This window comes from Zootoca vivipara, chromosome 17 (assembly GCF_963506605.1).
Source record: "Zootoca vivipara chromosome 17, rZooViv1.1, whole genome shotgun sequence".
NCBI lineage: Eukaryota > Metazoa > Chordata > Lepidosauria > Squamata > Lacertidae > Zootoca > Zootoca vivipara.
Window position 1 is genome coordinate 26,095,155 of NC_083292.1, and position 19,614 is coordinate 26,114,768.

General features: G+C 46.4%; 1 protein-coding gene across 1 annotated transcript; it reads left to right on the plus strand.

Annotated features, from left to right (window-relative positions):
- The first annotated feature begins 1,856 nt into the window (after window positions 1–1,856).
- LOC118076429 (intelectin-like protein) lies at window positions 1,857–13,074 on the plus strand. The gene is made up of 8 exons (XM_035099187.2): window positions 1,857–2,013; window positions 4,119–4,183; window positions 6,189–6,353; window positions 6,925–7,172; window positions 8,957–9,115; window positions 9,947–10,067; window positions 11,355–11,458; window positions 12,718–13,074. Exons 2-8 carry the CDS (start codon window positions 4,123–4,125, stop codon window positions 12,868–12,870), a joined length of 1,011 nt encoding a protein of 336 aa, XP_034955078.1. The 5' UTR covers window positions 1,857–2,013; window positions 4,119–4,122; the 3' UTR covers window positions 12,871–13,074.
- Window positions 13,075–19,614: the final 6,540 nt, after the last annotated feature.

A 19,614-nucleotide genomic window follows, 5' to 3' on the forward strand; every position in this document is an offset into this window, starting at 1 on the left:
TGTTTAGTGGGTACCGTAAACCACTACAGTGGTACCTCGGTTTACAAACAGTCCCGTTTACGAACACCTCCTTTTACGAACGCCGCACACCCGGAAGTGTTTACATCCGGGTTCCGTGGCGTCAGATGCGCAGAAGCGATCTGCGCAGCGCATGCATGCGCAGAAGCGCTCTATCGGCGCTTCGCGCACGTGCAAAAGCGTGCCTTCGGGCAGCGAATGCCTCCGTTTACGAACGTGATCCGTTCCATGGAGGCATGGAACGGATCGCGTTCGTAAACCGAGGTTCCACTGTATTTCGAATAATGGTTTTTCATACTGTATAGTGGTTTGGGGGAGCCAGGAGTGAGTTTGTGGAATCAAGTAGGCGGTGGTCCAGAAAAGGTTTGGGAGCCATTTTGAGCTAATCTCTATTAAATTAATAGAGAGGAAATTCAGCTGAAATTAAATCACACCCCTCAAATCCTTCATTTAGTTACTGAACCCAATGTTGAGTAGCTCTGGTGGCTCATGCCTTGGGGGTGTCATTGAGCTGAAAATAATCTAACGGGTGTTTAACTAACCACTGTTCAATATCAGGGCAAAGTAGGACGTGTGAATTAAGTTGCCACATCGTAGAAGGATTAAACCAAGGACTCTCACCGTGGTTATGGCCGGAGCCTAATAAGAGACCGTAATGTTACCCATAGCAGAATCACTTATATGTATTTGGTCATGAGAGCAAAGTAGACAGAGAAATAGAATTTGACTCAACTAGAGGAAATAGAAAAATCCTGTTTTAGAGGGTGCTGATGAGGCCAGACATCAGCCCAGCCTCCGTTTGAAGTCTCAGAACATTTACAGATTGGGGTTGGTGCCATTGCCATCTCCTGTCCCAGTGAGGGGAGAGAGCAGCTTCTTGCTTCATTTCCTGAGATGCTCCACTTACCGTATTTTTTCGTCTATAAGATGCCCCCTATTTTTGGGCACTCGGATTTGGGGACTCCCCACTCTGCACTATCCATGTATAAGACGAACCCAGATTTTGAACATTCTTTTACAGTAAAAAAAAACATACACGGAAAAGTACGGTAGTTTCATGTTTCTATTTCTTTAGATATCAATTCCACAGCTGTCATAGGCCTACAGGTCGGAGAGCTAAAGTTCGACGTGTCCATCTTGACAGGCTGTCAAGACTCCTATTTTTAAAATTTTTTTCCATAATTCCATCAGTTATAACAAGTTAAGAGGGGATAACCTTGGAGCCAGTTTAGGGGAGCAATTACGCCAAACTTTTAAGTGCAGCCTTTGTTGACGCAAGGTGGAATCATGTACGTTTTTCTTTGGTTTAAACCAAAACAATTCCCGTAGTATTATGGCTACCATGGAGGCAAGTGAAACATGTGGACTTAACAAACTTACGGGGACAGAAAACGAATATATGCCATTCTAAACCCTGATTTGCCTGTTGAGCATTTAGCAGCTCACCCAATGGTTTGTGATTTTAAATGATGGTTAGTGCAATGGTGGCTTGGTGCGATGGCTAAACTGAATTCTGTGCTTAGCTGGTACTTGTGAACTGAATGCATGTAGCCCTCCCAGTACAAACTATTGTGTAAACAGAGACTTTTAATCTAAATTGCAGGATCCCACACAGTACTCTGTGTGTGTGTGCGCGCTTGTGTGTGTGCTTGTGTGAGTCCTTTGAATAATAAAGGTGTGATCCTTGCCTGGGAATGAATTCCATGGAGCTCAGTGGACATGCATGGCCTTGCCCTGTAAGCGAATTAATCTCTCTACAATCTTTTCAGTGCCCTCCTGCCCACTGTGTGTCCTTTGTCAACAGACCTCTGGTCTCTGGCAACTGTGAGCTGCCTGCCCTGGTTTGCTCACCAAGGTCCATTTCATTGTTAGTGAAGACGAGAAGAGGACTGAACCCGTCCGGTCAGAGGGCCGGGTCTTTCTTCCTGTCCGAGCTGCTGCCTCTGCAGTGTCCTGCAAAAAAATACCCGGAGGAAGCTGTGATCTTGAAGTCAGGTGAGCTGAAAAGCCCCCCTCCCCAACCATTTATGCCTCGTAAAATAAGGCAGAGGGTTTTTTGGCTTCACCTCCATCTGGTACGCAGGCTGAGACCCTACCTGCCTGCAGACTAGGCATCCCCAAACTGCGGCCCTCCAGATGTTTTGGCCTACAACTCTCATGATCCCTAGCTAACAGGACCCAGAATGCGGCAGCTAGACTGGTGGCTGGGAGTGGCCGCCGAGAACACATAACACCGGTCCTAAAAGACCTACATTGGCTCCCAGCACGTTTCCGAGCACAATTCAAAGTGTTGGTGTTGACCTTTAAAGCCCTAAACGGCCTCGGTCCAGTATACCTGAAGGAGCGTCTCCACCCCCATCGTTCTGCCCGGACACTGAGGTCCAGTGCCGAGGGCCTTCTGGCGGTTCCCTCGCTACGAGAAGCCAAGTTACAGGGAACTAGGCAGAGGGCCTTCTCGGTAGTGGCACCCACCCTGTGGAACGCCCTCCCACCAGAGGTCAAAGAGAACAACAATTACCAGACCTTTAGAAGGCATCTCAAGGCAGCCCTGTTTAGGGAAGCTTTTAATGTTTGATGGATTTCTGTATTTTTATATTTTATTGGAAGCCGCCCAGAGTGGCTGGGGTAACCCGGCCAGATGGGCGGGGTATTATTATTATTATTATTATTATTATTAAATGGATGCCCACCTTTCAAGCAGAGAAAGAGTAGCCTAGAGTGTGAGGGGTTGCTCAATTCTTCATGGAGGGCCAGGCGAAACAACCACAGCCTACTAGCCACACTGAATGTGTGTGTGTGTGTGTGTGTGTGTGTTCAGCGCAAACAGCCTGAAGGTGGCTTCCCTTGACCCCCCTTAATGGTCTGCATTTCCACCCATGGGAAAAGCCACAAGCCCTGGTTTACTCACAAGAAGGAAGCGAGAGGTTGGGAATGGCGGAGGGAGGCAGCCTCTCTAAGCTGGGAAAGTTCCTTGCTGGTTTTCATTTAGTCAGGGCTTTTTTCTTTTGTTTTCTTTTTTGAGCTGGAATTTGCCAGAACTCAGTTCTGGCCCCTCTCAGGTGGATTTTGACACATCAAAGAAGCGATTCAGTTAAACACGTTGTATATTGGAATCTCGTTAGTGAAAGTGCATATAAAGTGCTTTATCTTTACGAATGTAGTGGAGTCCTAAAGAAAACTTAACGTTTATTATGCGTGTAAAAAAAAGAAAGCAGTTTGAAGTACAGGCTTTGCCTGGGGCCAAGATGGAGCTGAGAAGTTAACGGTAGCCCATACTTGCCCATTCAGCTGCTGAGTAAACTTGGAGAAGCAGGAAGGAAGTAAAGCTTGATTGGAAGTGATCTACTTTACCAGCAAGTACTGTACTTACTTGGGACGCAGGTGGTGCTGTGGGTTAAACCACAGAGCCTAGAGCTTGCCGATCAGAAGGTCGGCGGTTCGAATCCCTGCGACGGGGTGAGCTCCCGTTGCTTGGTCCCAGCTCCTGCCAACCTAGCAGTTCAAAAGCATGTCAAAGTGCAAGTAGATAAATAGGTACTGCTACAGCGGGAAGGTAAATGGCGTTTCCGTGTGCTGCAGAAGCGGCTTTGTCATGCTGGCCACATGACCTGGAAGCTGTACGCCGGCTACCTCGGCCAATAATGCGAGATGAGCGCCGCAACCCCAGAGACGGTCACGACTGGACCTAATGGTCAGGGGTCCCTTTACCTTTACCTTTACTGTACTTACTAAAAGAAACAAAGGAGGAATTGGTGCAGAGGAAAAAGAGGCTGCCTTTCTGTCTATTGCCTCTGGCCCTGCACTCCACTGGCATGTGGCCTCCCAAAGTTTTCCCATGGGGGAATGTGGCCCTCCTTGGGCTAAAAAGGGCATGCATGTTGGTTTCCCTCCAATTTGCCAAATATCCAGCCTTCACTCAATTGCAATTTAGCTCTGCTTCCTTCCAAATCTCTCTCTCTCTCTCTCTCTCTCTCTCTCTCTCTCTCTCTCTCTCTCTCTCTCTCTCTCTCTCTCTCTCTCTCTCTCTCTCTCTTTGAATGCATGATGAGTTCTGGAGTGGAGTGATTCTGAAATAATGAACCTTTGGCCTTTCACTTTAGGAAGATGAAGCAACTTGTGATTATTCTGCTGTGTGCACTTGTGTTTCCAGAAGGCCAACGATGTGGTAAGCGTGTGGGTCCCTTGGTGAAATAACAGCCATTTAAAAGAACAGAAATCCTGTTCTCCTTTCTATCCAGTAATAGGCAAATGAGCTTCAAAAAATCAGGCCGAGTTCAAATTGTTACCATTAGTATTAGTGTGGCAGCCCCTACACTTCGGAACTCCCTGCCTATTGATATCAGGCAAGTGCCTTCACTATATTCCTTTTGGTATCCGCTAAAAACATTTTTGTTTAGAGGCTACCCAGCTGTTTAGAAAGTTGATGGGAGTTTTAATCTGTTTTTGGCATATTGTTATTTTAACTTTTCGAAAGTATTGAATTGTTAGTTTTTCTTATTGATAATTTTATTGGTTGTTGGTTTTTTTGTAAACCACCGAGGGTTTGTTTGGTTTTTTACAATCAAGCAGTGTATAAATTTGTATAAATGCAGTGCTTTTTTTTAATTAAAAAAATGTTTAGGGGTACTCTCATTTTGACTCAAGAAAATCACCATTTTATAGTTCAAATCAGGAAAAATACAGTGAATGGACAAAAGCACAAAGATTCACAAAATGTTTAGGGGTATGCGCACCCCTGCGTGCCCCCAGAAAAAAACACTGTATAAATTTGATGAAATTAATTAAAAAAACAATAAAATAAATGGAAATTGAATCCTGACAAAACAAAGGAGCTTTGGGTAATTATAATATATAATAATATATAATATATAAATATGGCTGCTTTAACCAGGAGGCTTGTGTGGCAGTTGAAAGGGACATTTAGAAAGAAAGAAAATTCACAGGTTCTGGTTGCATATACAAGACCTTTCATTCTATGCTCAGTGGAGACCCAGAGTACTTGCTTTTTCAACATAATCCACACAGCATCTATCTGTTGCTTATTTTTTTGCTGCCAGAATGCATTTATTGAGAAAATGGTTTTATTCTGAAAGCGGAAAGCTTGTTGCATATTGATTTGACATTACCCTGCACTGTGTTCTTTTGAATAGTTTCAAAATGTTTTTCTTTTCATTTAATTTGTGTTGGGTTTTTTTTTTTTAAAAAAACCCACTTTGGTGTTTGCTGCCCTTTGGGAGAAAAAGCAGGATAGGCATTTAGTCATTAAATAAAACCATGTGTTCTGATCACCCAGCTCCAACCAGCAGCTGGGAAATCACATTTTTGCCCCAGTTCAAGTTTCTGAACCATCTTCAAAGGCAGCCCCATGCTAAGTGCATTACAGCAGTCTAGCCTGGACTGTCCTAGTGCAAGGAGAACTGTGTCAAGATCCTTCTTCTCCAGAAAGAACTATGTAGAATTTGCATAAAAGTGTAGAAGTAACCATATTCCGCCGCCCCCCGCACTTTCTGCTTTGTTTAAAAAGCGAGTATTCTGGTTCCACTTCATGTGACCCTTCTTATTTTATTTTATTGCATCTGCACCCCACCTTCTTCTCCAAGGAGTCTTAAGGAGGCAAGCATGGTTCTCCCCTTCCTCATTTAATCCCCACAACAACCCCGTGAGGCAGAGAGGCAGTCACGCCCAACAAGCGTTATGATGGCCGAGCGGGGATTTGAACCCTGGTCTCTCCCAGGTCCTAGTACAGGGGTAGGCAACCTAAGGCCCGTGGGCCGGATGTGGCCCAATCACCTTCTAAATCTGGCCCGCGGACGGTCCGGGAATCAACGTGTTTTTACACGAGTAGAATGTGTCCTTTTATTTAAAATGCATCTTTGGGTCATTTGTGGGGCCTGCCTGGTGTTTTAACATGAGTAGAATGTGTGCTTTTATTTAAAATGCATATCTGAGTTATTTGTGGGGCATAGGAATTCAGTCATGTTTTTTTTCAAAATATAGTCCGGCCCACCACACGGTCTGAGGGACGGTGGACCGGCCCACGGCTGAAAAAGGTTGCCGACACCTGTCCTAGTAGTCCAAAGCTCTAACCGCTACACCATTGGCCCCCCTCACTTGCGGGTTTCCGACCCACTAGTAGAAGACCAGGGCTCTGACAAATCTATTCTGTGCAGAGAGCAATGGCTGTGTCACTTCCTTGAAGCGAGACATCCTCAAGCTGATGGTCAAGTGGGAAGATGCGACCTGTCTCCAGAACCATCAAGGTCTGCCCCCGAACCTCCTTCAGTCTTTGCCCCGAAGCTGCATGGAAATCAAAACAGCACTGGAAGGAGCCACAGGTGGGTGAATCTGGGAAAGGGGCATGTTCGGTCCAGAACTTTCCGGGGGCACGATGGTCTGAATGCAACGGCCACAAGTAAATTCCGCATGTCTCTGCCCATGTGACCACTATGGCGGGGCCTTGAGCTGGCTGTCGTGAACAGAAATCAAAGTGATTCCAAACTATGCGGGGATGGTTCTCGTCATTGAAATTCTACTCAGTACAGTATTGATCCAGAGTAATTTCCAATGCATAGTTAGCAGAGTAAAAACTTGATTATTGTGTAGGAAATATCCATCTCTAATCGCTGCTGCTGCCGCCGCCTATGGTAATCTTATTATAATATTGTATCTTATTTGTGAATGAGAGGGCTGTTGATGGCTGCCATCCATAATGGCTGCGCTCTGCCTCCACTGTTAGAGGCAGAAGAATACCAGTTCTTAGAGACTACAGGAGAGAGGGATCTTGTGCTCGGATCCTGCTTGCTGGCTTCCCATAGGCATCTGTTTGGCCTCTGTGAGAACAGGATTCTGCACTGGATGGACCACGATGAGGCAGGGCTCTCCTGATATCCTGGTTTCCTCTTGCAGATGGGTTGTATGACTTGGCCACAGAAGATGGCGAGGTTTACCAAACCTTCTGCGACATGACCACAAATGGAGGCGGTTGGACACTGGTGGCCAGTATCCACGAGAATAACATTTTTGGGAAATGCACCCAGGGAGACCGCTGGTCTAGCCAGCAGGGCAGCCACAGCAACTACCCTAATGGAGAAGGCAACTGGTCCAACAACGCCACCTTCGGGTCAGCCAAGGGCTGCACAAGCGATGATTACAAGGTCAGCTTTGCTTTCCATATGCACATGGTGGGTTTTCTTGATTAGGAAGCGTTGGCAACATAGATTGTGTTTGAATAAAGGTAAAGGTAAAGGTAAAGGGGCCCCTGACCATCAGGTCCAGTCGTGTCTGACTCTGGGGTTGTGGCGCTCATCTCGCTCTATAGGCTGAGGGAGCCGGCGTTTGTCCGCAGACAGCTTCCGGGTCATGTGGCCAGCATGACAAAGCTGCTTCTGGCGAACCAGAGCAGCACACGGACCACGCCATTTACCTTCTCGCCGGAGCGGTCCCTATTTATGTACTTGCACTTTGATGTGCTTTCAAACTGCTAGGTTGGCAGGAGCTGGGACCGAGCAACGGGAGCTCACCCCGTCGCAGGGATTCGAACCGCCGACCTTCTGATCAGCAAGCCTTCTGATCAGCAAGCCCTAGACTCTGTGGTTTAACCCACAGCGCCACCAGGGTTTAGTACCAAACGTGTATACTGTAAGTCTTGGGCTTTTGCACTCTTCCTTGATTTCGCCTTTCCCACGATGCGGTTGGAACCATTTGCTTCCGTTTTTCAGCTAGCCAGTTTGTCGTTTCATCCCCCAAGGTGGGACAAACTGCGGTTAGTTTAAACTGGGAATGGAGAAGAAATATGTTCGGATCTGCATTTTAAAGTGAACTGGGCCTGGGATTACATGTAGATTAGAAGACAGCTGTCAATCAGTTTGTTGGTTTTGCAGACACAATGTGTATTTTGCGTGACCAGGTGGAGATCCCCCAGGAGGAATAATGACTCATGACAACGTGTTATGGGATTAAAATTGGCCAAAACTTTATTAAACTTTCAGGTGTAGGGAGAGCTTGGCTTAGGCATTGGCCGTTTATCCCTCCCAGTCCCCAGCCGGGGATCTGGGGAACATCAGGGTTATCCAAACTGTGTGGGGATTGGGCTGGCTCTGGAGAACATCTGTTCAAGCAGAGAGCCCCCCCCCAAACAATTCGCCACAACACAGGGGAGATCACTGACAACCAAATGGTGTATGGCCAGTGACTCCCTTCCACACAACCATTTTAACAGGGAACCCTGGGATTGCCGCTGCGGGGGGGGGGCATGGGTCACCGCTTCATGCCCCCCCCCATTTAGGGAAGATAGACTAAAGGATTCCGCCCAAGGCCTGAAACCACAAAAGTTGTGACATTTTTGCTACGGGGAAGGCAAAACCTGATAAATGCAGGGAAACCCCTTCCCGGTTCTTCAACAGCAACCATCAATGACCGCAGCAGCGCCCACATACCTGTAAAGAAGAGGTTAACCTGCAAAAGGAAGGCGTAAACTGAGGGAGGGCAAGGTGGGAGAAGCTTTGGAGCTGACTGAGGACTCCCAGGTAACTTCCACCCTCTATAGTGTGTGCAGGGCGGTCCTAGCCCTACCTGGTCAACTCTCCTGGCAACACCTCCCCAGCTGGGATTGGCTAACTGTCCGAGATTAGGCGGGAACCTCCAGGTATCCAGCTTGGGGAGGCGAAGCCAGGCTGAGCTGCCGGGGATCGTGTAGGATCAGGTGGCTGTGCGACTCCCCATTTGAGGTGGGGAGCGGTCATTATGGGGAAATTAATACAAAAATGAAAGCAAAAGTTGTCAAGGATGCTGCAAAGCAAGTCCCATTAAGAGTGTGGCTTGGTGAAAGCCTGAGGGCCAGATAGAGATACCTGGAGGGCGGCCACATTTGGCCCCCGGGCACAAAGGTTCTTACCCCCAGCATATGAGATTTTCCTCTCAGACTTTTTTTGCTTTTCAGAACCCTGGCTACTATGACCTTGAAGCTCGGGATTTGGCAATCTGGCATGTCCCAAACAACACCCCCATGAAGGAATGGATGGGTGCCGCCATCTTGAGGTACCACACTGAAACTGGATTCTTGGCTGAAGAAGGAGGCAACCTTCTCAGGCTCTACCAGGTAAGCATGGCTGCCTAGTGACTCAATATTTGGGCTTTGATGTGGCGATGTGGGTTAAACCACAGAGTCTAGGGCTTGCTGATCAGAAGGTCGGCGGTTCGAATCCCTGCGACGGGGTGAGCTCCCGTTGCTCGGTCCCAGTTCCTGCCCACCTAGCAGTTCGAAAGCACACCAAGGTGCAAGTAGATAAATAGGGACCGCTCCGGCGGGAAGGTAAACGGCGTTTCCGTGTGCTGCTCTGGTTCGCCAGAAGCAGCTTTGTCATGCTGGCCACATGACCCGGAAGCTGTCTGTGGACAAACGCCGGCTCCCTCGGCCTATAGAGCGAGATGAGCGCCGCAACCCCAGAGTCGGACACGACTGGACCTGATGGTCAGGGGCCCCTTTACCTTTACCTAGCTGTGACTAGTTTGGAATACCTGGTTCCCTTGGGCTCCAACTCCTATCTGCACCTGGCAGCACAGCCATTTTGGACAACCCTCTGCAATTGCATTGACATTGTATTTTTAACTGGAATATCTAATCACATGTTATATCTATTTTGGACCAAGTTAAAGGCCAGCATGACTCCCTTTAAGACGAGTCCTTTTGTTTTCATCCTCTCACATATATTATTATTAATTTGTTCCATCTATACCTCACCTTTTCCTCCAAGGAGTTCAGGGCAGCATACATGGTTCTTCCCCATCTAATTTAATCCCCCAAACCACCCTGTGAGGTAGGTAAGGCTGAGGGGCAGCAACTGGTCCAGCGTCACCTTTTTAGAGGCCAGCATATTTATGTTCTCAGACAGGCCTTTCTGGGCTCTTTTGGCATTTCTTCTCCTTCCAGAAATACCCAGTGACATTTGGGATTGGCACCTGCCCAGATGACAATGGCCCAGCTGTTCCTGTCATCTATGATACTGGCAATGTGCAGCAGACGTCTTTCTTCTACTCCCCAAATGCTCGATGTAAGTTTTGGGATCCATGAAACTAGTGCTCAGTGTCACTGCTTGGATGGCTTTGCTGGGGAAGTTAAAGCCTACCAAAGTTAAGTATCCAGCCCAAGACCTGAAACTTGATTCTGAAGTAGGGTTGCAAGGTCAGGAGCATCCCAGACCCTGAGATTTCAGGGCCCAATCCCAAGAATTAGGAATGGGCTCCGGTGATGTCATGGGGTAGACTTTAGAGCAGGCATAGGCAACCTTGGCTCGCCAGGTGTTTTGGAACTACAACTCCCATGATCCCTAGCTAACAGGGCCAGTGGTCAGGGATCATGGGAGTTGTAGTTCCAAAACATCTGGAGAGCCAAGGTTGCCTATGCCAGCTTTAGAGATTCTTTCTTTGTGCTGCCTCCCAACACTGAGTGCTGGAGATGGTGGTTAATTGGGAGAGAGGAGGAGGGAGCAGAGGGAGGCAGATTCCCACTCCACTGAGAGTCTATGCAATAATTTGCATCTGGCTTCTGCAAGGCTGAAGCTTGCAAGCTGCATACTTAAATAATAATAATAATAATAATAATAATAATAATAATAATAATAATAATAATAACTATTATTATTATTATTATTATTATTATTATTATTATTATTGGCATTCATGCCCACCTGGAGCTTCAATAGCCCTTGCCCCACCCTGCACCACCTGGAGACAGCCAGATTGAACCTGGAGACTTCAGGCCAGCCCTGGAGGTCTGGCAACCCTGTTCTGAATAGAAGAGTGAACCCACCCATCCTCGTTTTGAACTTGAATTTTAGCTGTTCAGCATATAAAATGATGGGACTCTCCCAATTATTTTCACCACTTTCGGGAGTTGTTTCTTGATTCATTAGCCAGAATAAGGCAACTGCCTCAGCGGTAGGTGCTGTGGTATCCCCCTGAGTGCGCTGTTGCTTCCCCTGTGTTGGGGACAGACCATTGTGTCTTCTTCACCCCCCAAAACGTCCTGAAATTTAGCTGCCCTCAGGTCCACTGTTGTGAGTGCTAAAGTAAGACACAGCTACCAGTCCAGAAGGTATCTGTATGGGCTGATACTCTTTCTTTTTTAAAAACTGGAGATGCCTACAAGCACTGAACCTGGGGCCTTCTGCACACCAAGCAGGTGCTCTGCACCTTGGTATGCTGCCTCAGCTGAGCTGTGAGTACTGTGTTCAAATTAACAGTTAGCAGCTGCCAAGCTCTTGGGCTACAGAGGGCAGTCTATATGCTGCAAACTGCCATAATATTGCGCGCTCCCCCCCCCAAATTTGTTTTTCCAGCAAAGATTGAACCTGGCTTCATTCAGTTCCGGGTGTTTAATAACGAGAAAGCTGCCATGGCTCTGTGTGCTGGGGTTAAAGTCACAGGATGCGATACAGAATACGTGAGTGGCTTCTTCAATTGCCAGTGTTGCATATCCTGGTCCCAACGCCCAGGCCGGCCCAACTATTAACCTTGCTGAGGCAGCCACCTTGAGCAGCAGGCTGGGGATGGTTGGGCGGAGGGCAGCAGATCCAATAAGGAAAGTTAAGGGTGCCCTTGCAAGCCTTTGTGGATCTCGCCACTACTTGCCTGGGCAGGGCTCTAGGCCTGGCGGCCACCTGGGCCACCTCTGGTCTGTAGCTTCCCACAGAGGCTGCCATGATGAGGCGGGGCCTCAACCGCCCCCTCTCTCCTGCTATATTTGGCCCCCAGCATTGTCCCCACCTGTAGTCAGGCAATGCTACTCCTGGCGCTGCTCATTGCTGGAGGGTGCTGCAGAGAAGACAAAGGAGGGGACCGAAATGCATAGCACAGCATTCACCCCTCCGGACATTCAAGCAAGCAGCAGAGCTTAGCAGAAGCTGAGACTGAGGATATGTAGCATCTGGCTTTAGTGATTTATTTACAGGATCAAAATAAAGAACAGAGCAACCATGGCATGTCTCTCCTCTGAGAGAGCACAACCACAGAACGGAAAACAAAGAAGACGGCAGTGGTGTACAGTTCCTTCCGTTCCCACGCTTCCGAAGTATGGAATGTCAACACACAGAGCATGCGATCTAGTAGTCACACACATTCTGCAGCACGAGAGAGAATGAAACTCCTGACAATATACACATGCAGTCCTGCTTTACGAATGTTCACTATGCAAAAATTCAGCTATCCATACACAAGGAATTAGAACCGAAACCTCGCCAGACACACTGCAGATTCAGATATCCAAACAGAGAGCCTTTTTTACTTCCCCGTTTGCTTGTTGCTGGTTGGCCGAGGAAAGGAGTGAAGTGGGGAGATCAGGCAAATCAGAGAGCATTTTTTTCTGGGGTTTCCTGGGTTTTCTGTGGGGTTTTCCCCCGGGGGTCGGGGTCAAAATTTTGTGGTCAGGAACATATTAGAAATTTCCCCATAGGAATCAAAGGAAATCATTGACTTGTTATGTGAACACTCACATAACAAATGATTTCTAAGGACTGTAATGTGTTCTATAATCGGGACCAGCATGCATCTGTATATCAATCACCCTTAACAAACTACAATTTCCAGGAAGTACTATTTTCTGGTTTGCCTCAGAGAGCAAGATGTATTAGGCCCACCCTACCCTTCATTTTTTTTAGATTGTGCAATCAGAATTCTGGCTTATGCTTCTTTCTTTTCTTCCAGAGCTGCGTTGGTGGCGGAGGGTATTTTCCTGAAGGAACTCCGAGGCAGTGTGGCGACTATACTGCCTTTGATTGGAATGGCTATGGCACACACAGTGGCTATAGTGTCTCCAAAGAGCTACTGGAATCTAGCATGCTCCTTTTCTATCACTAAGGCGAGGAAGGAGGTCAAAGTCAACATGATGATATGTATGCAATTTGGCATGATTTTTCCCTCAAGTAACAAGGCATGTAATAGAGAGGTCTCACATAATTTGGCTTTCACAACCCTTTATTTTTTGATGGGCAATCGCACTATCTGAACCCTGTAATAAATAAAAAAGAATGGAATTATATTTTTTGATGTGACAATAATATTTAAAAATGAGTGAATCTTAACCTGTTTTTTCTTTCTAATTAGTTGTATGATGCATATCGGGTGATCCAAGTGATCACCTGGTTTTTTTCTGTTTTTTTCTGTACGTTCAAAATTTAATTAAAAGAACTATTTTTATAAGAAAAATAAGGTGAGGAAGGCTGAGTTAACCATATCTCCTTCTGCTATAGAAGCCCATAATGTGTTTGAAAGAATATTGATTTTGACCTCATTCACAGAGGTCAAAGTTATTCCCAGTGGGATAATCTCTTACTGCTCCTATCAAATGTGGGGTGAATGTTTTAACCCCTCTCAAGCAGTTTCAGCATTTGGTTCGATTGGAAGATAGTTGGATAAGATAGTCATTTATAAGCCTTATTATTTCATTATATGTACTACCCATGGCTGCTAGCCACAATGGCTATGTTCTGCCTCCGCTGTCGGAGGCAGTAATGTTTCTGAATACTATACTGGGAATCACAATTGGGGAGACTTGCTGTTGCACTCAGGTCCTGCACCCAGTGAGCTTCATGGCTGAGCGGGGATTTGAACCCTGGTCTCCCAGGTCATGGCTCAACATTACGCCACACTAGCTCTCATGGCAGATACACTCGCAGATGGCTCTGAGATCATGTTTACCCTCAGAACCACAGATCCAAGAGTGCCCAGCCATGTTTCCTCTGTTCACAGCTCTATGGCAGTTACAAACACCAACTATTATATGAAGCATTGAATCAGCAAATTAGCATTTAGGTTGTGACAAAACATGACTAAGTACTTGAAAGACAAATAAGCCCTTCTCCCCCACGCTGAGTAGGAGGAAGATGTTCTGTAATGCAAAGAGAAAACAGATGTGAAATATGAAGAAGATGGGTAGGAATCAGTTCCTGTGTCCTATCAATGCATTAAGAGGGGGAGAGTTTGTCTGCTGTGCTCAGCCACTGTCCTTGCATGTAAGCAATTAAGCCACAGTGGTTGATTCCAGACATGAAAGACCCTGGATATTACACTCTGCCCTGTGAAAACCTGTGCCCTTGTTGTTTAACGCTGGTTGTGATTTGATTATTCATTGGGAAGGGAAAGGCACTCAGCATGTGCTCAAGAGCATTGAACTAGTTCACAGTATACACAAAAAGCATTAAGGCATAGCAGTTTAAAACATTCAGACAGCCATGTAATTTCAATGGCTACAGCAGGCAGAACAGCACCCACCCCCCTTCATATCAACAGGAAATGCCTGGGTAAAGAGAAAAGTCCTTAAGGGAGCTTCCAGTCATTCAATATTCTGTGGGAGGAATTAAAGTGCACACATACCAAAGCTTTATATTTGTGCATGTAAGGCAGATGAATGCACTCTGGTGCCCCAGCACAACAAATCCTTAAAAAAAAGGAAAAGGGACTTTTTGCTGTTTGGAAGTGATGGCAATATGCATGGGAAAGTGTAGGGTGTTGATTAATGGGAAGGTGTGTAAACACCCTGCAAGCAAACCAGTAACCTCTAGGGGGCAGGATCAATCAATTATTTAAAGCATGAAGCGGTTAAGACCATAGAATATGATGTCCTGCCAGGCTTAGCTAGCTCACTGCTCCTCACTGAGAGAGGAAGGCTCACCAAATTCTTTGTTTTCCCACACGTCCACCATGTGAACCCTACTAGCTAAGGAGCCATCTTCCTTTTAAGAAAAATACAAGCAAAATACCAACAATTTTGAGGTATTGCACAACAAACCATGAAGATATTTGTTGTTATTATTTTGCAATAAGTGATGGAAAAATGCACTGGGAAGTGTGGGATAACATTTGCTTTAAGCAACATTGTCTAACCTCTCTGCAAACAAATGAGTGAATGCTCAAAAGAACAGGTCATCTGAGACCTCTATCTCACAGAAGTCTATGTGGGGTATTGTAATTTTGGGACATAAAAACATATTAGGCTGCCCATGATAAATTTACCACCTTTTGTTTGGGATACAGAGTTGAAAGTTTAAATCGTAGAATTATTTCCAGGGGGGAAAGAAGATGCACATCAAGTACATTCTCCACTCCTAAGATCTGGGATAAAAGAAAGAAAAATCACCAGACATATCAAACAAATGTATCTCTGAGGGTTTGCTTGTTTCCTTGTGAAAACAACTGAATAGAAACTGGTAGGCTACCCATGAGATTATTTGCCTTTTTCTGTGAATCTCAAGTTTGAAATTTTAAAAGAAAGCATAGGTTTCTAGTGTTTGTAGCAGCAAAGAAAGTTTTGAAATGCAGGCAGAAATGGATGGTAAGCAATACAAGTGAATGCCAAATGGAATTTAGCTGCTGGAGAAGAAGCTACTCAAGAAGACCCTGGGGGTTCAACATTTACTTCTGTCATGAACTCATTATGTAGCCATAGGCAAACTGCAATCTCCACTACAGCCCCTCCTCCCTTCTGCAACATGGAGATAATAAGAGTGACCTAACTTATAGGGTTGTTGTAAAGATTTCAAGATAATTACGTGCCTGTGTACATGTTCCCGTTGACTCTGCATGCAGGGCACTCCCACCACAGGTCTGGGAAGCAGTGTACACACCAGCCACAATCCATATATATCTGTGTTTTTCTTATGAAATACTGCATTTTGAGGCAGTTTCCTCAAGCATTATTTGATCCAAATTGAGGAAAAGAAACGTTTAGCTGTGTTTTGAATTTACAGTGGTACCTTGGGTTACAGACGCTTCAGGTTACAGACTCCGCTAACCCAGAAATAGTACCTCGGGTTAAGAACTTTGCTTCAGGATGAGAACAGAACTCGCACGGCAGCGGCGGTGCGGTGGTGGCAGCAGCGGGAAGCCCCTTTAGCTAAAGTGCTACCTCAGGTTAAGAACAGTTTCAGGTTAAGAACGGACCTCCGGAATGAATTAAGTTCTTAACCCGAGGTACCACTGTATTTTTCATGCGCCCAGCCTGTGAAGCACTCATACTCTGAACACTGCACATAATGCTAAAAGTAATTATGCTAAACGCAATTACTGGCTGCATCACTGAAGGTGTAATCTTGTACCGGAAGCGAAGCCATAGGATTTGGTGGAGTCCTGCAAGAGTGCAAGCATGCCTCTACTCCAGCTGCCCAGTCCACTGGGGGGCGCAACACTTGCTCTGCCCTGGGCACCGGCAAACCATGCTACACCACTACAGGAGAGTACATAACATTGGGCTACAGGGGTCAGAAATGACACATGGTTCTTCTGAAAGATAGCTAGATTGATTCTGATAGAAAGGAGCTTGATAGAATTACCCTCCTGCCTCTCCAATGCCTATGATAGTTCTGGACGCGATGCTGCATTTATTTATTTAACAAAATTTATATGCTGCTTGATCGCAATAAAAACAGAAATACAACAGTAGAATTACTGGTAAAAATGGTAAAAATCAGGTACTTTAAAACATTCAAAATATAATTAAAACCAAGAATAGGCTAAAAAGTCGTGTTTAATCTCAGATTTTGTGTGTCTGGATAGGTTTGCCTGAACATAAATGGCTTTAGCAAGCATCAAAAAGAGTACAATGGAAGCCTGATGTTCATGGGCAGGGAGCTATAAAGTGTAGGTGCTGCCATACTAAAAGACTGATTTCTTACAAGCGCAGAACAAGTATTATGTGGCACATGTAACAGTGCTAGCTCTGCAGGCTGAAGCAGTCATTTGGGCATGTAGTGTACTTGCATCTTGGAAGTAAACTGGTCCCAAATTGTTCAGGTCTTTATATACTGATAGTAATAGTAACACCTTGACTTTGGCCTGAGAAGCAAATGAGCAACCAGTGCAGATCTCTGAGCAGAGGTGTTATATGTTGACAGAGTCTCGCTCCTGTTAGCAATCATGCTGCAGCATTCTGGACTAACCGCAGGTGCAAGGGAAGCTTCACAAAGAGTGTGTTGCAGTAATCTAATCCTGAAGTCACCATGGTGTTCCTTATGTTTGATATTAATTAGTACTGAATTGTTTCAAAGATTTTGAGCAATGGTATTTTGTTAGCTTCCTCCAGCATGCTACTGGAAAAGAGGGATACAAATACCGTACATATCATGAACTCCCAAAACTGGTTCCAGGGGGATGGCAATGCTGGATGAGACCAGCAGAGGGCTCTCTACCCTAACAGTGCTACCACTTAACAGTGCTACCTAACACAGAATATCCAAGATGCGATGTGGCCTTAGCGAATTCTCAGTTTGCATGTCCTCACCTCTTCCAGACTAGAGATGCCAACTATGGCTGTCATGCCCAAAGCACCCCAAACCGCTGGAGCAAGCACTGTTAGTACTGCTCCTCCTACAGGCATCAAATAAGGACTAGCACTGGAGAATGTCCCCTGCTCCTCCACTCTGTGAAAGTTTTTCTTGGAATCCAGAAGGGATCTGGTTCACATGAAGGGGATGATCTGCCTTCCTCCCTCTCACGTGGTGCACCATGACCAGGGCCGGTGCTAGGGTTTTTTGCGCCCTAGGCGAGATCACCTACTGGCTCCCACCACCACCCCAATCATATTTCAAACACAGATGTATTTCACATCCAACTTGTTCCTTGTAACCATGATCTCTGCTACATGTTCCAAAGCAGCGGCAGTCCTGCTACCACAGAATAATAGTGCAGGGTGGGGAGGGAGGGGGGAGGGAGAGAGAGAAGGAAGGAAGGAAGGAAGGAAGGAAGGAAGGAAGGAAGGAAGGAAGGAAAGGATGACAGAGAGAAAGAGGGAGGGAGGGAGAGGGAAGGAGGGAGGGAAGAGACAGAGAAGGGAGGGAGGGAGGGAGGAGGGGTGAGAGGGAAAGAGAGAGGGAGAGAAAGGGAGGGAGGGAGGAGGGGGTGAGAGGGAAATGGCGAGAGAGAGAGAGAGGAAGGGAGGGAGGGAAGAGAGAAGGAAGGAAGGAAGGAAGGAAGGAAGGAAGGAAGGAAGGAAGGAAGGAAGGAAGGAAGGAAGGGGTGGGTAAGAGAGAGAGAGAGAGAGAGAGAGAGAGAGAGAGAAGGGAGAGAGAAAAAGAAAGAGGGAGGGAGGAAGCCTGCTCTTGTGAGAGGCGGCGGCAGAATTAGTGCCCCAAAAGGAGCGCTGTCGGGGCGCTGATCCTGTCGCCACCTCTCACAGGGGCGGCCGCATCTCCCTTCTCCCCAGCTCACTGTGGGGGGGGGAGGAAAGCAGCCCAGACGGAGCCCTCCCTCGCGGTTCGCCCCAAAGCAGCGGGGCTGAGCAGGCGGAGGCGGTACAGCCCGGCAGAGTGCGCGTTTGGCATTCCCGCCCGCCCCGCCGCACCCTCCAGCTTCCTGTCGCGCCCTCTAGCTGCCCGACGGGGAGCTGGAGGGAGGGCGCGGCAGGCGGAACACCTAACTCGCGCTCCGCCGGGCTGTGCTGCCTCCGCCTGCTCAACCAGTGGCGGAGTGGTGCTGCCAGGGCCCTCCAGGCCGTGCCTGGCTAGGACGGCCCTGGGCAGGCTGGCCTGCGCCCCCTCCATTTTGGCGCCCTAGGCAACTGCCTAGTTCGCCTAAATGGACACACTGGCCCTGACCATGACAGCCTTAATTGCCTTGTGATTTTTTTTACCCTTTTGTCTTGACAATATCTGAGTAAGCAATCTTGCCATGTCCAAAACATTAAGCTAGCAATATCAGTAAATGTCCACAAGCATCAGTTTGGAACAGACTTGGAGATGGTAGAGGCAATGCACAATTTAAAATATAGCTTTCCCTCTTATTCAAACCATTTGGTCACACTGGCTAGTTATAAATAACCGCTAAAGGGCAAATTCCATCAACAAAATAATTGATGCAAACAGCAGTTTAATTGCATCGATAAAAATAATATAGATTTCCACTACCCTAACTGAAAATATAGGCTCCTAACTTCCACCAGCCTATCTCAGTTTTTTAGAAAAATGTTTAAGTTTTCCTAACATATCTTGCCATCTAAGTTCCCTGGTATTCTGTGCCATAGGAATAGCCAGTGCCCTGACAGCCAGTGCCATAGGCAAACATCCTGTTGTCTTCAGATAGGTGAGAGTGTGTGAAGCAGAGTTAGATAGTAAAAAGGATGGGTGGAGTGGGAAATAAGTTTCTGAACATCTTTTATAATAGGAACTGGACCAAAACATTCCATCTTGCATATAAATCTAATTACATGTGTATACAACTTTAAGAAGATGTTGAATAGGCATTGCATATTATAAGTGTCCACAATCTAACAAGGAGAAACCCCTGCTTTCAGTTCTTTATTCAGGTCAGTTTGGTACATTCCAGTATTTTCATCCATTTTCATCCATTGCAGGGGGTGAAAGTTACATTTCCCTGCCTGCTGCAATCTCAATAATTACCAGCCTTCTCCCCTGCAGCTGCTATTTGGATTCTGAGAAAGCATGCAGAGTAAATGAAAAGATGTTTATAATATTATGTCCAGTTTGACCTTATTGTTTGCAAATCCATTAAAGACGAACTTTCCCTCATTGCACCCAGTCCTGAAATAGAAAAAAAAATCATATTCTCAGTCCTTTGAATTGCCTACCCCCTCCTATCCACAATGAGTGGGAG

What these genes read in the sequence shown, in the direction of transcription:
- LOC118076429 (XM_035099187.2), top strand. Translation starts at nt 4,123, where the DNA reads ATGAAGCAACTTGTGATTATTCTGCTGTGTGCACTTGTGTTTCCAGAA. An exon ending in ACCTTCTCAGGCTCTACCAG is followed by an intron (nt 9,116 to 9,946) that starts GTAAGCATGGCT and finishes TTCTCCTTCCAG; the next exon opens with AAATACCCAGTGACATTTGG. An exon ending in CTACTCCCCAAATGCTCGAT is followed by an intron (nt 10,068 to 11,354) that starts GTAAGTTTTGGG and finishes TTGTTTTTCCAG; the next exon opens with CAAAGATTGAACCTGGCTTC.